The 20,634-nt window shown below is 41.7% G+C and overlaps 1 protein-coding gene across 1 annotated transcript in view; it reads right to left on the bottom strand.

The window, feature by feature from the left end:
• LOC309391704 (disks large 1 tumor suppressor protein-like) overlaps positions 1–20,634 on the bottom strand; it is a gene marked incomplete at its 3' end in the record, with an annotated part of 215,268 nt that overhangs the window by 11,249 nt on the left and 183,385 nt on the right. The window contains exon 5 of the mRNA XM_081952368.1: positions 3,039–3,110. Coding sequence (XP_081808494.1) covers positions 3,039–3,110 — 72 coding nt within the window. The remainder of the gene's footprint in view (positions 1–3,038; positions 3,111–20,634) is intronic.

The raw sequence follows: 20,634 nt of genomic DNA on the forward strand, positions 1-20,634 counted from the left end.
ATGATATCCAGAGCAGTATCCTATAACTTCAAAATGCTTATCCTATGGCAATGATGGAGAACCTATGGCATGCGTGCCACAAGTGGCACGCGGAGCCATTTGTCAGGGCATGCAAGGCGCTGTCCTGTCAGCTGAGTTTACCTTTTTAAAAGTTATTTTTCGCCCTCCCCAGGCTCCAGAGGCTTTTTAGGAGCCTGGGGAGGGCGAAAAGAGCCTCCCCGCCCCCCGGAGGCTTCAGGGACCGTCCGGAGGCTTCCCTGAAGCCGTCGGAGCACTTAAAATGACCCTCCGACTTCCGGGTTGCTCGGAGGGTCATTTTAAGCGTTCCGAAGACTTCAGGGACCGTCCGGAGGCTTCCCTGATGCCTTCGGAGCGCTTAAAACGACCCTCCTAGCAACCCAGAAGTCACTTCCGGATTGCTCAGAGGGTGGTTTTAAGCGCTCCGAAGGCTTCAGGGAAGCCTCCGGACGGTCCCTGAAGCCTCCGGAGGGCCTCTGGGGGGCGATGGAGGCTCTTTTCACCCTCCCCAGGCTCCTATAAAGTCTCTGGAGCCTGGGGAGGGTGAAAAAAGCATGTAAAAATGTGGGGATGGCGCGTTGTGCACACATGCGCACTGGGGGAGTTCGCGCGTTGCATTATGGGTGCGGCACGCCCGCACACAACCCCCCTGCGCTCCCCCCACTTGTGGCATGCGAGCCAAAAAAGGTTCGCCATCGCTGTCCTATGGCATAAAAAAAACGGTGATTATATAGGACGGGATAGCGCCAGGGCATGTGGGCGGGGCCAGCCACTGGTCAGAACTACCGGTTTGCCTGAACCTGTCTGAACCGGCAGCAGCCTACCACTGAATGTCGCTTAAGTAGTGGTTTGCTTTGACTTGTATTTTGGTCCTTGTAACATACCCATGTAATCACAATTTGTGGCCTACTCTGCTGGATTCCCTCTGTCAAAATCAATGGGGAAGTTGAAAGTCATGGTTACATGAAGTCTTTGCTTAATAACTCATGTGATGGTCAGAAATCATGGTTACATGAGTTATTTTTTACTCCATTGTGCAGACAATAAAAGTACATAAGTTTGGCTAATCATTTATCAATAAACTTTTTTTGCAGGTATCCTTTGCACGTTTCAACCTTAGCTGCACATTTCCTGATTGTTATAATAATCTCAGCAATGCTATCAAGTTGTAAGCATGTTCACTTGTTAGTTATTTCTAGTTTTTCTTCTTCTTAATATTTCTGATCAGTTTCTTCTGCAGTATTGTGAGTTTCATACCGATCTATACCAACATTTTAAAAACTTCTCTGTAAATCCTTTATTAAGATCGAAGATTTTGGGAGAGAAGGCCAGCCAGGGAGAATTTATTGGTATAAGTATATAAAATAGTACAATACTAATGTCTTTATGTAACATGTCTTATTTTAGCTAAACTAAACTACACTACTATCACATTGTTGGAGTGCAAATATTGTCTTTCAGGGATGGTTCCCAAACTTTTTAAACATTAGATCAGCCACACTAGATCAAAATATGAAGCTGTAAGTGTATTTATCTAATTTCACAGGATTGTTCCTGGGTTTATACCTATCCAAATTGCTCTATTTTCATCATAAAATGGTAAAATAATGGTTTAGAAACCCTCAACAATTCTGGAACTTTTTTTAAAAAAAAAAAAAAACACCAACCCATTTCCTGCAAATAATATTTTGGTCGCGGAAATAAATCAGACAACTTTATAATAGACTGTTTTAGAAATCAAAATTTATACACCTCCAATTTGGCTCTTTGAAACTTCCTACTTTGGACCAGAGGTTCAACCGCTTCACACTAATCTAGTACCAAAATTCAAACTTCAGCTTTTCAGAAGACATTTTTAAGTGGATTGCACAGCATATTGACATATCCATGATAATACTTCAACCAACTCTTATTTGTGTTAACAGAGCCATAAATCACACTCAACTTAATAAGACATTAAATGCACTGCATGCACAAATTTGCAGCTGCAGCCTGAGATTGGAAATGGGCCATCTGAACTACACATAAACAAAAATATAGAGAATCACAAGAGGAGAAAGCTATGTTTTCCCTGTGAACTTATGCTAGCCATCATCAGCAAAACATTTACAGGTTTTATTCCAATTCTATTCTGGTGGTCCTTGTTTAACAACCGCTTGTTCGGTGACTATTCAAATATACAATGTCACCAGAGGTGGGCATCACATACTGTAACAATCGGTTCGCCCAGAACCAAAAATGTGAGTGTGTGCATGCTACACACATGCATGCGCACAGCATCGAAAAACCAGTGATTATATATGACATGATAGTGCCAGGGTGGGTGGGTGAGGCCAGCCGCTGGTCGGAACTACCGGTTCGCCTGAACCGATTCGAACCGCCAACAACCCACCACTGAATGTTGCTGAAGTAGCGGTTTGCTTGGACTTGTATTTTGGTCCTTGTAACATACCCACGTAATCACTATCGGTGGCCTACTCTGCTGGATTCCTTCTATCAAAATCAATGGGGAAGCCAGCAGGAAGTCGAAAGTCTTCGCTTAATAACTCATGTGATGGTTGGAAGTCACGGTTACATGAGGTCTTCACTTAATAACTCACATGGTCCTTGCTTAATGACAGCAACCAGGGCTGCCAGAATTGCTGTCATTAAGTGGCATGGTCTTATGCCGTTTTTCCCCCCAATTTACAACTGTGGCGCTTAAAGACAGAGCTTCCGATTCGTGTTGTTAAACAAGAAGTGCCAGTAGTGACAACTAGCAAACTAATATTCTGCAGATCGCACGCTTACAAAGAGTTAGGAAAACTCACAGCCATAGCAAAATTGCTAAAGCTAAATTACAGACGGGATCTATACAGATCGGCGTGGGTCAGGCCCCCTCCACTGGGGCTTCTTTGAGAGCATTTTTAAATTTTTATTGTATTGCTAGGCCCTTGTGTCTATTTCTAGCATAGACCCATTTCCATCTTTCTTTCAAATCATCACACCAGAGAAGAAAGAAATGAAATGTTCTCACTTACAGAATGTTGAATAGGAAGCCATCCAGGAGATTCAACTGAACATTTGTGAGCAGGACATCGTGTGTGACTCTGCTGTAAACAAATAAAAGACAAGCTTGTGTAAAATTATCTATGCACTCTAAGAATGACTTACATCAGGGGTGTCAAACTCGATTTCATTGAGGGCCGCGTCAGGGTTGTGTTTGACCTCAGAGGGGCTGGGGTGGGCGTGGCCAGCTTGACGTCACTCATATCGGGGGCGCCTGTCGTGGCCCGAGCGCTCTGCCAGCGAAAACAGGGTCCTGAGCTCCGTTTTTGGCTGCGACAGTCTCCTGCAACCCTCTGCCAATGAAAATGGAGCTTGGGAGAGCCGCATGCAGCCCTCCTGAGTTCTGTTTTCACTGGCAGAGGCACCGTGGGCTGGTCCTTCACTATTTCCAGAGCGGCCCAGATCTAAGACTTCTGTGGGCCAGATCCAGCCCATGGTCCTTGAGTTTGTTACCCCTTACTTACACCCTGTCAACGCCCAACGTTGTCTTGTGAGAGAAATAAGGGGAGTGCATTTCACGCATACTGTCGGCTGAAGTCGGATCTCAGATTACTACAGCAGGCTTGGGAAGGGTTTATCTCACTGGGGAAATGTGATTTATGACACAGACTGAGGGGAGGGAACCAACAGGGTTAAAGTTCAGCTATAACTCAAACAAAGCTTAGACTTGACTGCGAAAAGATCTTGCCTAGGATGATGCTCCTACTAAATGGCTGGTTTTGTATTTGAAACTTGATTCGATATTCATGAATCAATTAGGGCATTTTTAGGAAACCTTACAGATCCATTCATTTAATGACTGTTCAAAGTTACAATGGCACTGAAAAAAAATGTCTTATGGCTGTTTTTCACCTGTATTGCAGCATCCCCATAGTCACATGATCAAAATTCATGTTTAGTAACTGGTTCATCTTTATCACAATTGCACTCTCCCGGAGTCATGTGATCGTCTTTTGTGACCTTCTGACAAGCGACGTCAACAGGGACTTTGCAACTGGGTTCCTAACGTAGCGAATGCAGTGATTTACTCAACAACGGTGGCAAGAAAGGTCGTAAAATGGGGCAAAACTCACTTCACTACTGTTCTCGTTTAGCAACAGAAACTTTCGCCACAGTGGTTGAGTGAATCACTGCAGTTGTTACCTTAGTAACACGGTTGTTAAGTGAATCTGGCTTCCCCATTGACTTTGCTTATTCGAAGGTCACAAAAGGGGATGGCGTAACCCAGGGACGCAACTGCAACTGTCATTGGCACGAGTCAGTTGCCCAGCAATTGAAATCTGACCAAGTGACCATGGGGAATGCTGCAAGAGTCGTAAGTGTGGAAAATAATCGTAAGTTTGTCAGTGACTTTGAACGGTCACTAAATGAACGGTTGTAAATCGAGGACTACCTGTACTCCAAAGCTTTGTTAGTAAGGGGAAATCAGGAGCTTGTGTGAAGGGAGGAGCTCAAGAATGTCATTAGATAATCAACAACCATTTCTAGGACTTTTCAACCATATGGTTCAATGCTGCCTATTCAGACTGGAAACGGCTTTTGATTATCTATCAAAATAACAGAATAACAGAGTTGGAAGGGACTGTGTAGGTCATCTAGTCCAACCCCCCTGCCCAAGGAGGAGACCCTACACCATTTCTGACAGATGGCTGTCCAGCCTCTTCTTGAAAGCTTCCAGTGGTGAAACTTCCACAACTTCTGAAGGCAAGTTGTTCGTCAGTTGATTTGATTTAGAAAAGTTCTCCTTATTTCCAGGTTGAATCTCTCCTTGTTCAGTTTCCATCCATTATTCCTTGTCTGGCCCCCCACAATCTATCAGTTTAGAATGTCTATGGAGATTCTCAATCATCCAGGTCAGGTGATTTTAAAAAAAAAAGGCAATTGGCTTTTCTTGGGTGTTTTTCTTTTGTTTTTGCTTGAAGACATTTCATTTTTTTCATCCCAGAAGCTGAAGAACTGAAGAAGCTTTCTTGGACGGGAAGCGGAACCTCTTCAAGGTGAAAAGAAACCAAGAAAATCCAGTTGTCTTTTGAAAAACAGCCTTGGGACTTTCAGGTTAGGATGTCTCCAGGTGGCAGCTTCTCTATATGATTCCCTAGTTTGGAAGTCTCCTCTGCTAAGGTCAAGAAATACCGCATTTTTGTTTTGTTTTGTTTTAATCAATGTGCATCACTTCACCCTTGTTTACCTGTGACAGCACTTGCCCTTTTGAAGCCCATCCTCCCCAGTTTGCCAGGATCCTTTTAGTCATTTACTTTATCGACAGGAGCAATTTGGTATCCTCCGTAAACACAACCATCTCACCGTTAATTCTAACTCCAGATCATTTATCAACAAATTAAAATGCACCAATCCCGCTATGTGTATCTCATCTCTTTTCAGAATCATCCCTTTGTCTGTTCTCTCTGTTTTCTATTTTTTAGCCCGTTGCCAATCCTTGAGAGCTTTTGCCCCCTTATCTCACAGCAGCTGAGTTGCCCAAAGGCCTTTGATGAGAGATTTTATCAAAGACATTTCAAACTCTCCATGCATAGAATATCTATCGGATCGTTCTTGCTCAAAAAAAAAAAAAAAAGCCAGATGCCAAAACACGAGCGCCTCCAAGTAGCCGTATCCAAATTCAGCCTAAAAATCACATCGCTATCCTGCCTGTTAAGATTGCTGCTGATGAAGTGCCCGAAAGCTTTTGCCAAGCTACTGATATTACAGGTAGTCCTTGAGTTATGACCACACTTGACCCCAAAATTTCTATGGCTAAGCGAGTGAACTTTGCCCCATTTTACGACCTTCCTTGCCAGGGTTGTTAAGTGAATCACTGCAGTTAGAATAGAATAGAATTCTTGAATCATAAGGTACAGTGCTTAATGATAGTCATAAGATACAAATAAGCAATCAGGAAACAATCAATATCAATAGAGTAGAATATAGAATAGAATTTAATACTAGAATAGAATAGAATAGAATAGAATATGGAATGGAATAGAGGAGAGATAGAAGAGGAGAGGAGAGAAGAGAAGAGAAGAATGGAATGGAATAGAATAGAATGGAATGGAATGGAATGGAATGGAATAGAATTCTTTATTGGCCAAGTGTGATTGGATACACATGGAATTTGTCTTTGGTGCAGATGCTCTCAGTGTATATAAAAAGACATGATACATTCTATAGAATAGAATAGAGTAGAGTAGAGTAGAATAGAATAGAATAGAATAGAATAGAATAGAATAGAACAGAATTCTTTATTGGCCAAGTGTGATTGGATACATAAGGAATTTGCCTTTGGTGCAGATGCTCTCAGTGTACATAAAAAGACAAGATACATTCGCCGAGAATCATAAGGTTCAACACTTAATGATAGCCGTAGGGTACAAATAAGCATTCAGGAAACATTCAATATCGATATAAATCATAAGGATACAAGCAACAAAGTCACAGTCCTGCAGTCATAAGTGGGAGGAGATGAGTGATAGGAACAATGACAAGAGTAATAGTAATAGTAATACAGCCTTAGTGAATGGTTTGACAGTGAGGAGGGAATTATTTGTTTAGCAGAGTGATGGCGTTCGGGGAAAAACTGTCCTTGTGTCTAGTTGTTCTGGTGTGCAGTGCCTTATAGCGTCATTTTGAGGGTAGGAATTGAAACAATTTATGTCCAGGATGTGAGGGGTCTGTAGATATTTTCACAGCCCTCTTTTTGACCCGTGCAGTGTACAGGCCCTCAATGGAAGGCAGGTTGGCAGTAATTGTTTTTTCTGCAGTTAAGTTAGTAACACAGCTGTTAAGTGAATCTGGCTTCCCCGTGAACTTGGCTTATCAGAAGATCGCAAAAGTGGATCAAATAATGCAGGGACACTGCAACCGTCATAACTATGAGTCAGTTGCCAAGCATCTGAATTTTGATGACGGACGCAGCAACAGTCGTAAAGGTGAAATACGGTCAAAAGTCACTTTTTTCAGGGCCCTTGCAACTTCGAACAGTCACTAAATGAACCGTTGTTGAGGGACTACCTGTAGTCCTGGATTCTCCTTTTCAATATAAGACACGTGCATGCAAAGCCATGCCATAGAACCGTGATGGCGAACCTATGGCATGCGTGCCCAAAGTGGCATGCGAAGCCATGTCGCCTGGCATGCACAGCCTTGCCTGTTTGTCTTTCGGGTTTCTGGTGTGCGTGCATGTGCGACAATCAGCTGTACTTCGTGTGCGTGGCAGTGGCGAAACCTGGCGTACCCATGCGTGCCGGCCAGGTGATTGTCAGGTGTGCATGTGGACCAGAACCTGGACATTAGGCTTTTCCAGAGTGTGATCCCTTCGCGTGCCCAGCAGGAGCGAAAACCGGCCTGCGCATGCACGCCAACTAGCTGATTGTCAAGGGTGCATGCACACTAGAACCCAGACATCTGGCTTTTCCGGAGTGTGACCGTGATGAGCGCATGCACGCACGATGTTTTTGCGCAAGCTTTTTGGCACTTGGTGCCGAAAAGGTTTGCCATCACTACCATAAAAATATAATAACAGGGAAAATACTGTCTCCATTTGAAGTTTTATTCTGTGTTATCCCTGCAGCTCATTAGTGTGGGATCAGTAAGAATCTAAAAGAATGAAACATAATTTAATATCCAGCTTCCTGTAGATAGAACACATTTCTACACTATAAAGGGCAACACGAACATTTTCCTTGCTTTTCATTGCAACCAAATTGTATTTATCTGAAGACAATGAACCAGCTGAAATTAATAAAATCACGGGCAATTCCGTAATTGAATTGTAAAAGCTCAAGATGATTGAGCTCTCTTTTCTAATTACGCCATAAACAACCCTGGGTGATCAAAGATATATGAAATTAATATTCTACACCAAGGCTAGGCTCCAACTTCTGCTGTTTAGCAGGAAGATCTTCGATGCAACATGGAGGGCAAATAATAGATCTGAATTTATCGCGAGACCCCAAGAGGCTTATCCTTAGCTTCTCGTTCTCAATTAGCACCAATGTTAATTACACACCAGCAAGTCAAGGTCAACCTCTAATGACACATGCTCCCCATTGTATTACTGCCTACATTATATTGTTGAGATAAAGAGAGCATGGTAGTAAACAGGAATATTTTATGTAGGATTGGAAATGTGTCCTTCGCTGTGATTTCCAGTTCACAGATCTTGGCATCCTAACTCTCTACTTTCCCAGCTTGAAATATGACCTTTACGAAAGGATGCCGAATGGTCTTAAATTCTGTGTTTCTTTCACTTGGTAGAAAAATGTCCACGATTGAAGAACTACAAACATATCTTCAAATATTGACTATAATAGTCCTCAACTACCAAAGTCAACCGGGGAAGCTGGTTTTGTTTAAGGACCGTGTGTTCCACTTAACATCTGCAGTGATGCACTTAACAACAGTGGCAAAAAAAGGGTTACAAAATTGGGCATCACTCAGCTAACCATTACCTTGCTTAGGCAACAGATATTCTGGTCCCAGCTCTGGACATAAGTTGAGGACTGCCTATAATAAAAGAGACATCATACAGGTGGTGGTGTTGTGGAGTCGTTTCCAACCCATCGCAACCCCATGGACAATGTTCCTCCAGGCCTTCTTGTCCTCTACCATCCACTGGAGTCTCTTTAAGCTCACGCCAACTGCTTCAGTGACTCCATCCAGCCACCTCCTTCTCTGTCGTCCCCTTCTTCTTCTTTTGCCCTCCATCGTTCCCAGCATTAGGCTCTTCTCCAGGGAGTCCATATAGGTAGTCCTTGATTAAGGCTGTATCTCAGATATGGTGGAAATGTCCTAGAAATACTTGGACTCTGCTGTTTATCTAATGACATATCTTGAGCTCCTGCCTTCACACAACCTCCTGATTTCCTCTCGCTAGCAAAATTTTGTTTAAATGGAGTACAGGTAGTCCTTGACCTACGACCGTCCATTGAGCGACTGTTTGAAATTACGACACTGAAAAAAGTGACTAATGACAGTTTTCACAACCATTGCAGCATCCGTGTCAGAAGTAGTGTTCTACTTGTTCGTCCCGATTCAGGCAAACCAGTAGTGACTCCTCCGGGTGCCGTCCACTAAGCAATGCCAACGGGCGGCGCCTAGGAGTAGAGCCTTCTCTGTGATGGGCCCAACCCTCTGGAATGACCTCCCCCCCGATATCAGAACCACCACCGACTTCCGCTCCTTCCGACAAAAACTGAAGACTCACCTGTTCCGTTTAGCCGGCCTGGCCCATTCATAGTTTATTCTACCTCCTGGCAGATATTTTACTTGGGTATTTTTAGGGTTATTTAAATATTGTTTTTAACTGCTTTGCTTTTTGTACAGTTTCTTATTGCCTCCTCTTTTATGTTTGTATTTATGTTTGTATTTTCTATCTATTGATGTGTTTTATCTGACTGTACACCGCCCCGAGTCCCTTTGGGGAGAGGGGGCGGTATAAAAGTCTAAATAAAAGTAAAGTAAAGTAAGTAAAAGTAGTGGTGTGGCAGGAGGCTCTGCCCCCCCCACCCAGACGTCATCGCAGATGATCAGCGCATGCCAGTTCCAAACCAATAGCGAAGATGATAGCATGTCATGCCAGATCTGCATGGACACGTGATTGAATTTTGAACACTTGGCAAGTGGCTCATATTTATAATGTGTGATCACTGTGATCCTGTGATCTTTTTTTGTGACCTTCTGATAAGAAAAATCCGTAGGGAAATCAGGTTCATCTTTTCATCTCAAATTAACACAACGGGACACCAGTTTTCATGCTTCTTGTGGGACCAGAACTAACATGGATACGGCACACTTTTTCAATACAACGCATGAAGAAACGACTCATTGAAAAGCAACCTTTCAGACAATGAACGCTCCAAGAAATGTTGAATACAGTTGACGCTTGCTTTCTACATTTTGCATCTTAAGCTCCAAAGTTTCTTAAAGTAAGACGCAAGCAAAGGCCCCTGGGCTCTCAAAAGGCAGTTCTGAACATGAGGTTCTGGGAAATTTCTGTAATTTCACTCAAGATATTGTGTGGAGGAATGTCTGTGGAGATTCTCAGCCATCCAGCTCACGGTTGTCTCAAAAGTGCTTTTTCCATCCCGTTGCCTTTTGAAAAAGCACTTTTGAGACATTATGTGGAGGAATTGTCAATTTCTTAAAGGGCAGCGATGAGGACATTGGAATAAGCCGCTTAGTTGCAATGTGACAGAAATCATGGGCATTAGGAAGGCTGCATTAGAATAGAATAGAATAGAATAGAATAGAATAGAATAGAACAGAACAGAACAGAACAGAACAGCAAGTAGAATAGAAAAGAAGAGAAGAGAAGATAAGAGAACAGAACAGAACAGAACAGAAGGTAGAATAGAATAGAATAGAATAGAATAGAATAGAACAGCAGGTAGAATAAAATAGAACAGAATAGAACAGAAAAGCATGCAGAATAGAATAGAATAGAATAGAATAGAATAGAATAGAATAGAATGGAATGGAATGGAATGGAATGGAACAGAACAGAACAGAACAGCAGGTAGAATAGAATAGAATAGAATAGAATAGAATGGAACAGAAGGTAATAGAATAGAATAGAATAGAACAGAAGGTAGAATAGAATAGAATAGAACAGAACAGAACAGCAGGTAGAATAGACTAGAACAGAACAGAATAGAACAGAAAAGCATGTAGAATAGAATAGAATAGAACAGAACAGAACAGCAGGTAGAATAGAATAGAACAGAACAGAAGGTAGAATAGAATAGAACAGAACAGAATAGAAGAGAAAAGCATGTAGAATAGAATAGAATAGAATAGAATAGAATTTATTGGCAATTGTGATTGGACAATCAAGAATTTTGCCTACACTGCATAACCTCCCATTGTACATCCAAACAACAAAGTGATAAATCATAGATCATAAATCATAAGGCACAATCATAAAACATAAGATGCAAACAACAATTGATAAATCACAATTGATAAATCACTAATGGGAGAAGGTAGTAGGAAAGATGAGAGGCGAGAAAGATGAGAAGGTGAGATTATCCAATTATGATCCAATTCTGAGAAGATTATCCAATCTGTTATCCAATAGATTCCTTCTTATGATCTTACATGTGAATAATTTCACCAGCAACTGAATACTTCTTACTTGCACATGGCACAACACTACATAAGTATTAGCTTCATAGCTATTACGGTAGTCCTCAATTTACGACCATACATTTAGTGACCATTCGAAGTTACTATGGCACTGAAAAAAGGGACTTATGGCTGTTTTTCACACTTATGACCATTACAGCATCCCCATGGTCACATGATCAAAATTCAGATGCTTGGCAACTGATTCATAGTTATGACGGCTGCAATGTCCTGTGGTCATACGATCCCCTTTTGCGACCTTCTGACAAGCAAAGTCAACGGGGAAGCCAGGTTCACTTAACAGCCACGTTGTTAACTTAACAACTGCAGTGATAAACAACTTTGGAAAGGAAGACCGTAAAATGGAACAAAACTCACTTAACAACTGTCTTGCTTAATAACAGAAATGCTGGGGTCAATTGTGGTCGTAAGACTAGGACTACCTGTAATCCAATAATTGTCAGGGTTCCAAATAGCATCTGAAAGTAAATCAGAGTCCGAGGCAAAAGGTTCCTCAAAGTTCCAATTTATTAAGAGAGCCGTGTTGGCGCATCTGGGAAAACCCGAATCTGAAAGCTTCCCGTTTTTCCCCACCCAGTTTAAAGTTCAAGTTCCTGCCCCCACACCCACAAGTCCATCACATGGTCCAATCTTCCACTGCCATGCTGGCAGTTCCACCCATCCAGTTCCAGACAGGTGCAGAGGTGCAAAGACAAAGGATGACCTTGGCTTTCTAGAAAGAATGTTGTTATGGCTACATATCATCTTACTCCATACAATCCCCCGTCCCATTTTTTTCACAATAGAAAATGCATAATAGAATAATAGAAAGTGTGGCAGGCCAAAGATCCAAAAGAAAAGATGGCTGCAGGCCTGAAAATAATCTAGCCTTGTATTCCATCCCAATGAATTGATTGTACTTGCCCCACTAAGCTTAACCGAGTTTCCTTATTCTCTCTTACTTCTGACCTGTATTTAGAGCCATGATGGAAAGCTGCGAATCATGCCATAAAAAAAAAAAATAACCATGAAACTGAAATCTGCAAAATACCACAGCCCCAAGAAGCATTTTCCCCATTACGCTATTTAATTCTGCACTTTACAGAAAAATCCTACCTCTCTATAAAGCATATTTCTACAATTTGCCAGGCCCTATTCATAATCCCATTATGGCTTCAACGGTACAGCTATTCTGTAACTCCATATATAGATTTCTGTAGCTATCTTAAAATATAATATTGGTTATGTGCTCTTCCAATATTGCCATTTATATTTCCTTCTCCACGGGAAAGAGGTTTGCCTAAAAGATGACTCGGCTCAGTTCACCACTATTTAAACTCAATAGTTGTTTCCTTAAATTAGCCATCCCTAATCTGGATCTCATCCAAGCGTGTGAACTTCAACTCCCAGATTTCTTTAGCCAGTGCTGCCGAACTGAAGAATTCTGGGATTTAAAGTCCACACAATGGAGGTAGAGAAAAATTGTAGTTTAAAATATAGTTAACACTTGATTATTTTACCTAGAATAATAGAGTTAGAAGGGACTGTGGAAGTCTTCTAATCCAACCCCCTGCTCAAGCAGGAGACCCTACACCATTGTGACAAATGGCAGTCCAATCTCTTCTTGAAAGCCTCGAGTGATGGAGTACCCACAACTTCTGAAGGCAACTTCTGTTCCACTGGTTGATTGTTCCCACTGTTAGGAAATTTCTCCTTAGTTCTAGCTTCTCTCCTTGGTTAGTTTCCAACTATTGTTTCTTTTCTTTTCTTTTGGTGGTTTGGAAAATAGTATCTTGTCTTTGTAGGAGCCCCTCAAACATTGGAATACTTCTATCATGTCATCCCTAGTCCTTCTTTTCACTAGACCAGACATATGGTCTACCACTTTATAATACCACTTTATAATGCCACACTTGAAATACTGCATTCAGTTTTAGTTGCCACGATGTAGAAAAGATGTGGAGACTCTGGAAAGAGTGCAGAGAAGAGCAACCAAGATTTTGAGGGGACTGGAGGCTAAAGCATATGAAGAAAAGTTGCAGGAACTGGGTATGTCTAGTTTGATGAAAAGAAGGACTAGGGGAGACATGATAGTAGTGGATGCAGTTTGAAACTGGTCGCCATGATGCAAAAAAGATGTGGAGACTCTAGAAAGAGTGCAGAGAAGAGCAACCAGGATGATTAGGGGACTGGAGACTAAAACCAATGAAGAACGGTTGCAGGGACTGGGTATGTCTAGCTTAAGAGAAAGAAGGACTAGGGGAGACATGATAGCAGTGTTCCAATATCTCAGGGGTTGCCACAAAGAAGAGGGAGCCAAGCTATTCTCCAAGGCACCTGAGGGTGGAACAAGAAGCAATGGGTGGAAACTAATCAAGGAGAGAAGCAACCTAGAACTAAGAAGAAATTTCCTGATAATCAGAACAATTAATCAGTGAAACAGCTTGCCTCCAGAAGTTGTGAATGCTCCAACACTGGAAGTTCTTAATAAGATGTTGGATAACCGTTTGTCTTAAGTGGTGTAGGGTTTCCTGCCTAAGCAGGGGGTTGGACTAGAAGACCTCCAAGGTCCCTTCCAGCTCTGTTATTCTATTCTATATCCAATTCCTGTAACCATTCTTTGCAATTTTTCTTTTCCTTATACTGCACCTTTTTCTTCTGTCCTGACGAGCATTTATGTGAGATAGGAAAATCGTACTTTTGGACAATTGTTTTGAATATACATTCTGTCATTTAAAACTCAGACTGCTGGGTAATATATATATATATGTATGTATGTATGTATGTATGTATGTATGTATGTATGTATGTATATATATATATATATATATATATATATATATATATATATATATATATATATATATATATATATATATATATATATATATATATATATATATATATATATATATATATATACTGGACATTTCTTTTCGTGCCCTTCATAGCTATACAGGCAGTCCCCAACGTTCAACTACAATTGCACCCACATTTCTGTTGCCAAGCGAGACAGTCATTAAGTGAGTTTCACCCCATTTTACGCATTTCTTGTCACAGTTGTTAAGTGAACCACTGCCTCCATTATTTGCCTTAATTATCCAGTGGGGTCACCCTTGCTTCAGAACTTATATTTCAATACCTCCTTTTTTTCTCCAAAATATCTTTTTGACATGGATACTACTTTGAGTGACTATTAATGTCTTCTCTAATGTCTTCTTCGCCCTGTTTTTCTAACATTTTCTGACAAAAAAAAAAGGATTTAAAAACACAACCTCCCTCCTCAGCGCAGTGAGGCAATAATCATTTTTTTACAAAAGTCCCAATTTTTCCTAAAATGCCCTAGAATAATGCAACAATCAAGGCATATATAGGAGGAAATTGGTAGCTAAGTGGAGAGGACTAATTGCCAGGCGTAGCTCTAAGCCTCTTCAAGAAAACCCAATGGCGTGGATATCTTTTGAATCCATTCATCATTTCTTTCATTCATTTTTTGCCTTTGGGTTTTTTCATTAATTTTCCCAATAAATGCACAGTCTCCATTACCTCAGAAAAGCACCGAGAAACATAGCTAAAGCAGTTTTTGCCTCATGCATTTTGATGGAATAGCTGTTTTTGAACTTTCTCTCAAAACAGAAGCTGCATTTCTGAGAATGTTTCTGGGGGATTTAGGATTCTTGTAATTATTTAATCATGAATTGGCCAAAGGGCCTTGAATAAAATGTCTTATTCTACTGCACAAACGTTTTGTTGTGGCCTGCCAGCGGAACTGGCAGCAGATTCGGACAGTGAGGAGGTTGGCGAGGGACATGGGCCAGTCCTGGAGTCTGGGGAAGGCTATGATGAGGGCTCTGTGTCGAAGGCAGAGAGGGGGGCAGAGCCGTATGCCAGTTATCAGCTGCCTTCAGAGTCAGATATCAGTGAGGCAGAAGAACAGCTGGAGCCTGTTCCCAGTGTGTGCATGCACAGAGTTGCCAGGAGAAAGGAACAGCTAAAGAACAGTGGTCGACTTGGGAGTAAGGCCACAGGTGGACGATCAATACCCCCCCCCCAGAGGAAATAAAAGAGGAGCGAAAGGGAAGTGGAGTTTGCAGGAGACAATTAGTTCGCTTAATTGGTTCGTAACTCTCCGATGCTCCTTGCCAAGTTTTGCAGATATCTGCCTGTCAGCTCTCCAAGCCAAATAAAGTCTGTGACTGTATATCCTCCCTTGAAAGACTTTGCTGGATGTGAATGAGCAAAATTCACAGCCAATTAATAAAAGGGTTTTTTGTTGGGACAAAGAGTTTGCTTCATGCTCTTTGGAAGCCTCGGTCAGAACACATTTCTCCAGCAAGACATGCTGATTTCCTAGCCAGCGTAGAATCAGAGCCCTGGTCTACAGTAGCCAGAAATGGAAAGAAGGGGTTTTTTTAACACCTTCCCCCCCTCCCCCAAATAACACATTTTATTAAAAAGCACAAGCTTTCTAAATAGATCTAACCATTCCTTCTGGCCCTCAGTCAGAATTCTTTAAAAAAAAATACTTTGCCACATCCTTTGGCTGAATGTAACAAGAAAGCAGAGAACAAGAAAAAGAAATGCTTGGCATACCACATCTAAAAATGCCAGGCACCATCTGCAGAAGATTAAAAGGGGCATCGGCTACATTTTCACACGAGAAAGCTGTGGTGTTGCAATCTTGTAGAAACACAGACTCTTTTTAAAGAAGAAATCGCAAAACTATTTGTCTGAAATGTATTAGGTTTCCAGGCTGAGCAGGGGGTTGTACTAGAAGACCTCTAGTGTCCCTTCCAACTCTGTTATTCTGTTATCATGGCAAATTATAAGCCTGCATTTTTTTTTCTTGAGGGAAGACAGGGTTTGGCAATTCACATATAGGCTATTGTTGTTTTCCTGCACAGAATGCAAATCTTTACAATTTATATTGTTTTATTTATTTCCTAGTAGGATTTGATTGCTTTAATAGTAACCTATGACGATCACTAAGTGTTGTATCTTATGATTCTTTATGATGCATTTTATTTTTCTTTATGTACACTGAGAGCATATGCACCAAAGACGATTTCCTTGTGTGTCCAATCATACTTGGCCAATAAAGAATTCTATTCTATTCTATTCTATTCCATTCCATTCCATATTTACTATTCTATTCCATTCCATTCTATTCCATTGAATTCCATTCCATATTTTCTATTCTATTCTATTCTATTCTGTTCTATTCTATTCTGTTCTATTCTATTTTATTCTCTTCTCTTCCATTCCATTCCATTCCATCTTTTCTATTCTTCTATTCCATTCCATTCCATATTTTCTATTCTATTCCATTCCATTCCATATTTTCTATTATATTATATTCCATTCCATATTTTCTATTCTATTCTATTTCATTCCATTCCATATTTTCTATTTCATTCCATTCCATATTTTCTATTCTATTCTATTCCATTCCATATTTTCTATTCTATTTCATTCAATTCCATATTTTCTATTCTATTCTATTCTATTCCATTCTGTTCCATTCCATATTTTCTATTCTATTCTATTCTATTCTATTCCATTCCATATTTTCTTTTCTATTCTATTCCATTCCATATTTTCTATTCCATTCCATTCCATATTTTCTATTCTTCCTGTGTGATAATCTGTATGACAGCCCTGCATACAGTCCTGCATACCCTTGGATCGAGGCTCCAGGTTGGGGAATAATTTTGCCTTCCTGAAATAATCCCCCCACCCTGTCTCATTAAATCCCAAAGAAAGAATTCAGAGGGAATATTCAGACGGATGTTGTTGTGGTCTGTCGGCGGCCTGCGGAACTGGCAGCAGATTCGGAGAGTGAGGAGGTTGGGGAGGAACATGGGCCAGTCCTGGAGTCTGGGGAAGGCTCGGACGAGGGCTCTGGATTAGAGGCAGAGAGGGGGCCAAGGCCATCTGGTAGTTATATGCTGCCTCCAGAGCCTCCTGAATCTGACATCAGTGAGGCAGAAGAACAGTGTGAGCCTGTTCCCAGTATGCGCATGCGCAGGGTTGCCAGGAGGCAAGAACAATTTAAAAAACAGGGTTGACTTGGGAGTAAGGCTTGGAGATGATTGGCCCCTCCCATTAGACATAAAAGAGGAGCGAACGGGATGTGAGCCTTTACAGGAAGCAATTAGTTCATCTGGTCGGTTCAAGCTCTGAGAAGTTCTGTTTGGCTCTGCGCTAAGTTTGGCCTTGCAAAACAAATTGGCAATTAGGTCTCTGGCAGCATTTCAAGGGAGATAAGGTGGGTGTTTATCGACATTCCCCTGACAAACCGTGGCAACTCCAGCAGACCTCTGTCGGGATCTTCGCAGACTGTTTGTGAAGTCTTGCGGGCTGTGAATGACCATAACTCCCAGCTGTATAAATAAAAGAGGGTTTTTTGGGACTAAGATTGTGATTTATGCTTTCTCAGGAAGCCTAGGTCAGAACAGACGTGTGTGGCATTAGGGATCGTCAAAACAATGAGGAAACGCACTACCAAACTCCCTGCAAACTAAAACATACCACTTCAAACACTAAAGAGCTTTTTTTTAAAAAAAAAAACCTCTTAGAAATATGGAAGGGGCTCTCTTGTGCGCTGTGAAAAGGAAATGAAATTTAAACAAAGCACAAAACCTTCTCTTGCAGGCTAAGAAAATTTCTGAGCGGCAGCATACGATAGCTTCCTGCATATTTCATTATATCGCTCCTGCTTTACCGAGCGACATCTAACGCTGGGTATTAATTTTGTATTCCTGATGGTAAATGCATGATCCTTAATTTGCAAGATTAAAATAGCGAAGGATTCGAGGCACATCAAAACTCAGAAATTTCCCTTAGGAAATGTTCCTTATGTCCCTTAGGGGAGGGGGACATCACAATAACTGTCTTCTAGCAGAGACATCGCCTTGCCAACAAAAGTGCATATAGTGAAGGCTATGGTTTTCCCAGTTGCAATGTACAACTGTGAAGGTTGGACCATAAGGAAGGCTGAGCGCCATAAGGAAGAACGGAGGCCTTTGAACTCTGGTGCTGGAGAAGACTCCTGCGAGTCCCTTGGACTGCAAGGCGATCCAACCGGTCAGTCCTAGAGGAGATCAACCCTGACTGCTCTTTAGAAGGCCAGATCCTGAAGAGGAAACTCAAATACTTCAGCCACCTAATGAGAAGGAAGGACTCCCTGGAGAAGAGCCTAACGCTGGGAACGATTGAGGGCAAAAGAAGAAGGAGACGACAGAGAATGAGGTGGCTGGATGGAGTCACCGAAGCAGTCGGTATGAGCTTAAATGGACTCCAGAGGATGGTAGAGGACAGGAAGGCTGAGAGAATGTTGTCCATGGGCTCGCGAAGGGATGGACATGACTTTGCAACTAATAATAATAAAAGTACTTGAGGGGCTGTCACAGAAAAGAAGGGGTCAACCTGTTCTCCAAAGCACCTGAAGGCAGGACAAGAAGTAATAGGTGGAAGCTTGTTAAAGAAAGATCCAACCTAGACCTTAGGAGAAGCTTTCTGACAGCGAGAACAATTACTCAATGAAAAAACTTGCCCCAAAGAGTTGTGGGTGCTCCATTGCTGGAGGTTTTCAAAAATAGACTGGACAATAATTGACCAGGATGCTATAATGCTGTATCTCCTACCTTGAGCAAGGGGTTGGACTAGAAGACCTCTGAAGTCCCTTCCAGCCCTATGATTCTATGTTCTATGTTCCCTATATTTTAAATCAGATGCTAATGTGGCAGCAGGAGGCTTTTTTTTTCAATCCTCCTCCTCTTTTTTGCCTTCCCCATCTCCGCGGTCTTTTCAATGCAAAAAGATCTGACTGTACCACAAAGCAGGCAGAGGGAAAAGATGATACAGAATACAGAATAACAGAGTTGGGAGGGACCTAGGAGGACTTCTGTTCCAAGGGAACAAACAGGGTGATATGATATCATATGCCCCAATATCTAAGGGGCTGCCACGAAGAAGAGGGGGTGTCAACCTATTCTCCAAAGCACCTGAAGGCAGGACAAGAAGCAATGGGTAGAAACTAACCAAGGAGAAAAGCAGCCTAGAACTAAGGAGAAATTTCCTGACACTTAGAACAATTTGTGTTATTTGTGTTGTTCTATATTCTAACCTATTCTCCAAAGCACCTGAAGGCAGGAGAAGAAGCAATGGATGGAACTAATCAAGGGGAGATCCAATCTAGAACTAAGGAACTAAATTAAACTTCTTGGATGAGAAGCAAAATGTCTTCAAAGAAAACAGAGGGTCCAGTTGCCTCTTGAAAAAAGACACCTTTGGATAGAGGCCATTTGTTAACTCAAGTCTGGGGCTGAAAGGCATTTAAAGCATAGGATTGCCTTCTCTTGCAGCGCAAAGCTTTTGCAGTGGCATCCATTAACCCTTCCTGTGTATGTAAAGGTAAAGGTTCCCCTTGCACATATGTGCTAGTCGTTCCAGACTCTAGGGGACGGTGCTCACCTCTGTTTCAAAGCCGAAGAGCCACCGCTGTCCGAAGATGTCTCCGTGGTCACGTGGCCGGCATGACTAAACGCCGAAGGCGCACAGAACGCTGTTACCTTCCCACCAAAGGTGGTTCCTATTTTTTACTTGCATTTTTTTAAAGTGCTTTCGAACTGCTAGGTTGGCAGAAGCTGGGACAAGTCACGGGAGCTCACTCCGTTATGCGGCGCTAGGGATTCGAACCGCCGAACTGCCGACCTTTCTGATCGACAAGCTCAGCGTCTTAGCCACTGAGCCACCGCGTCCCAGATGATGTGTATGTATGGGGCCAAATTCTATCTGCTGCAGATCGAACACAGCAATTGCAAAGCAGGGTCCTCGATAAATACAAGGACGGACTTCGGACAGCTCATATGCTGCATTCTCATTTTCTGAGTTTGCAGTGAGGCTTTGCGGTCTTAAAACCCTAATGGGCTCTGACCAAGCAACTAATTGCAGATTTTCTCTCTTCATTGACGGTGCTACTCATTGATCTTCTAAACGCAAATCACCTCTTGTCTTTTAGCACTAAACTTCCACTCCCTAAAGGCAATTCCCCAAGATCAACAAACAACAAGTTAATGGAACTTTATCGGAAATTTCATTCAGAACAAGGTCAATGCATGAGAGATGCCATTTAGGCATAGGGATCAATGTAATCCCAGGGTTTTTTTTTTTGGTTTTTTTTGCTACCGTAGAGACCAACAAAAGAGAAAAATGAAGAGATTTACCGAGCTTGATTCCTCCAGAAAATTACAATTAAGTACAGGGGACCTGAGGCAATTACCATTTTTAAAAAGGAATAAATATAAGGGGAAATAGTCTTTTTGACAAGATATAATTACAGCATGCTTTATATATGATGTGTGTAGCCAATGAGCTATAAAGAGCCCTTAAAATGTTTTTTTTTCTTGGAAAATATGTCAGTGGTTTCAAAAAATGCACATGGGC

This window comes from Natrix helvetica, assembly GCF_964273705.1.
Source record: "Natrix helvetica genome assembly, chromosome: 4".
Classification (NCBI taxonomy): domain Eukaryota; kingdom Metazoa; phylum Chordata; class Lepidosauria; order Squamata; family Natricidae; genus Natrix; species Natrix helvetica.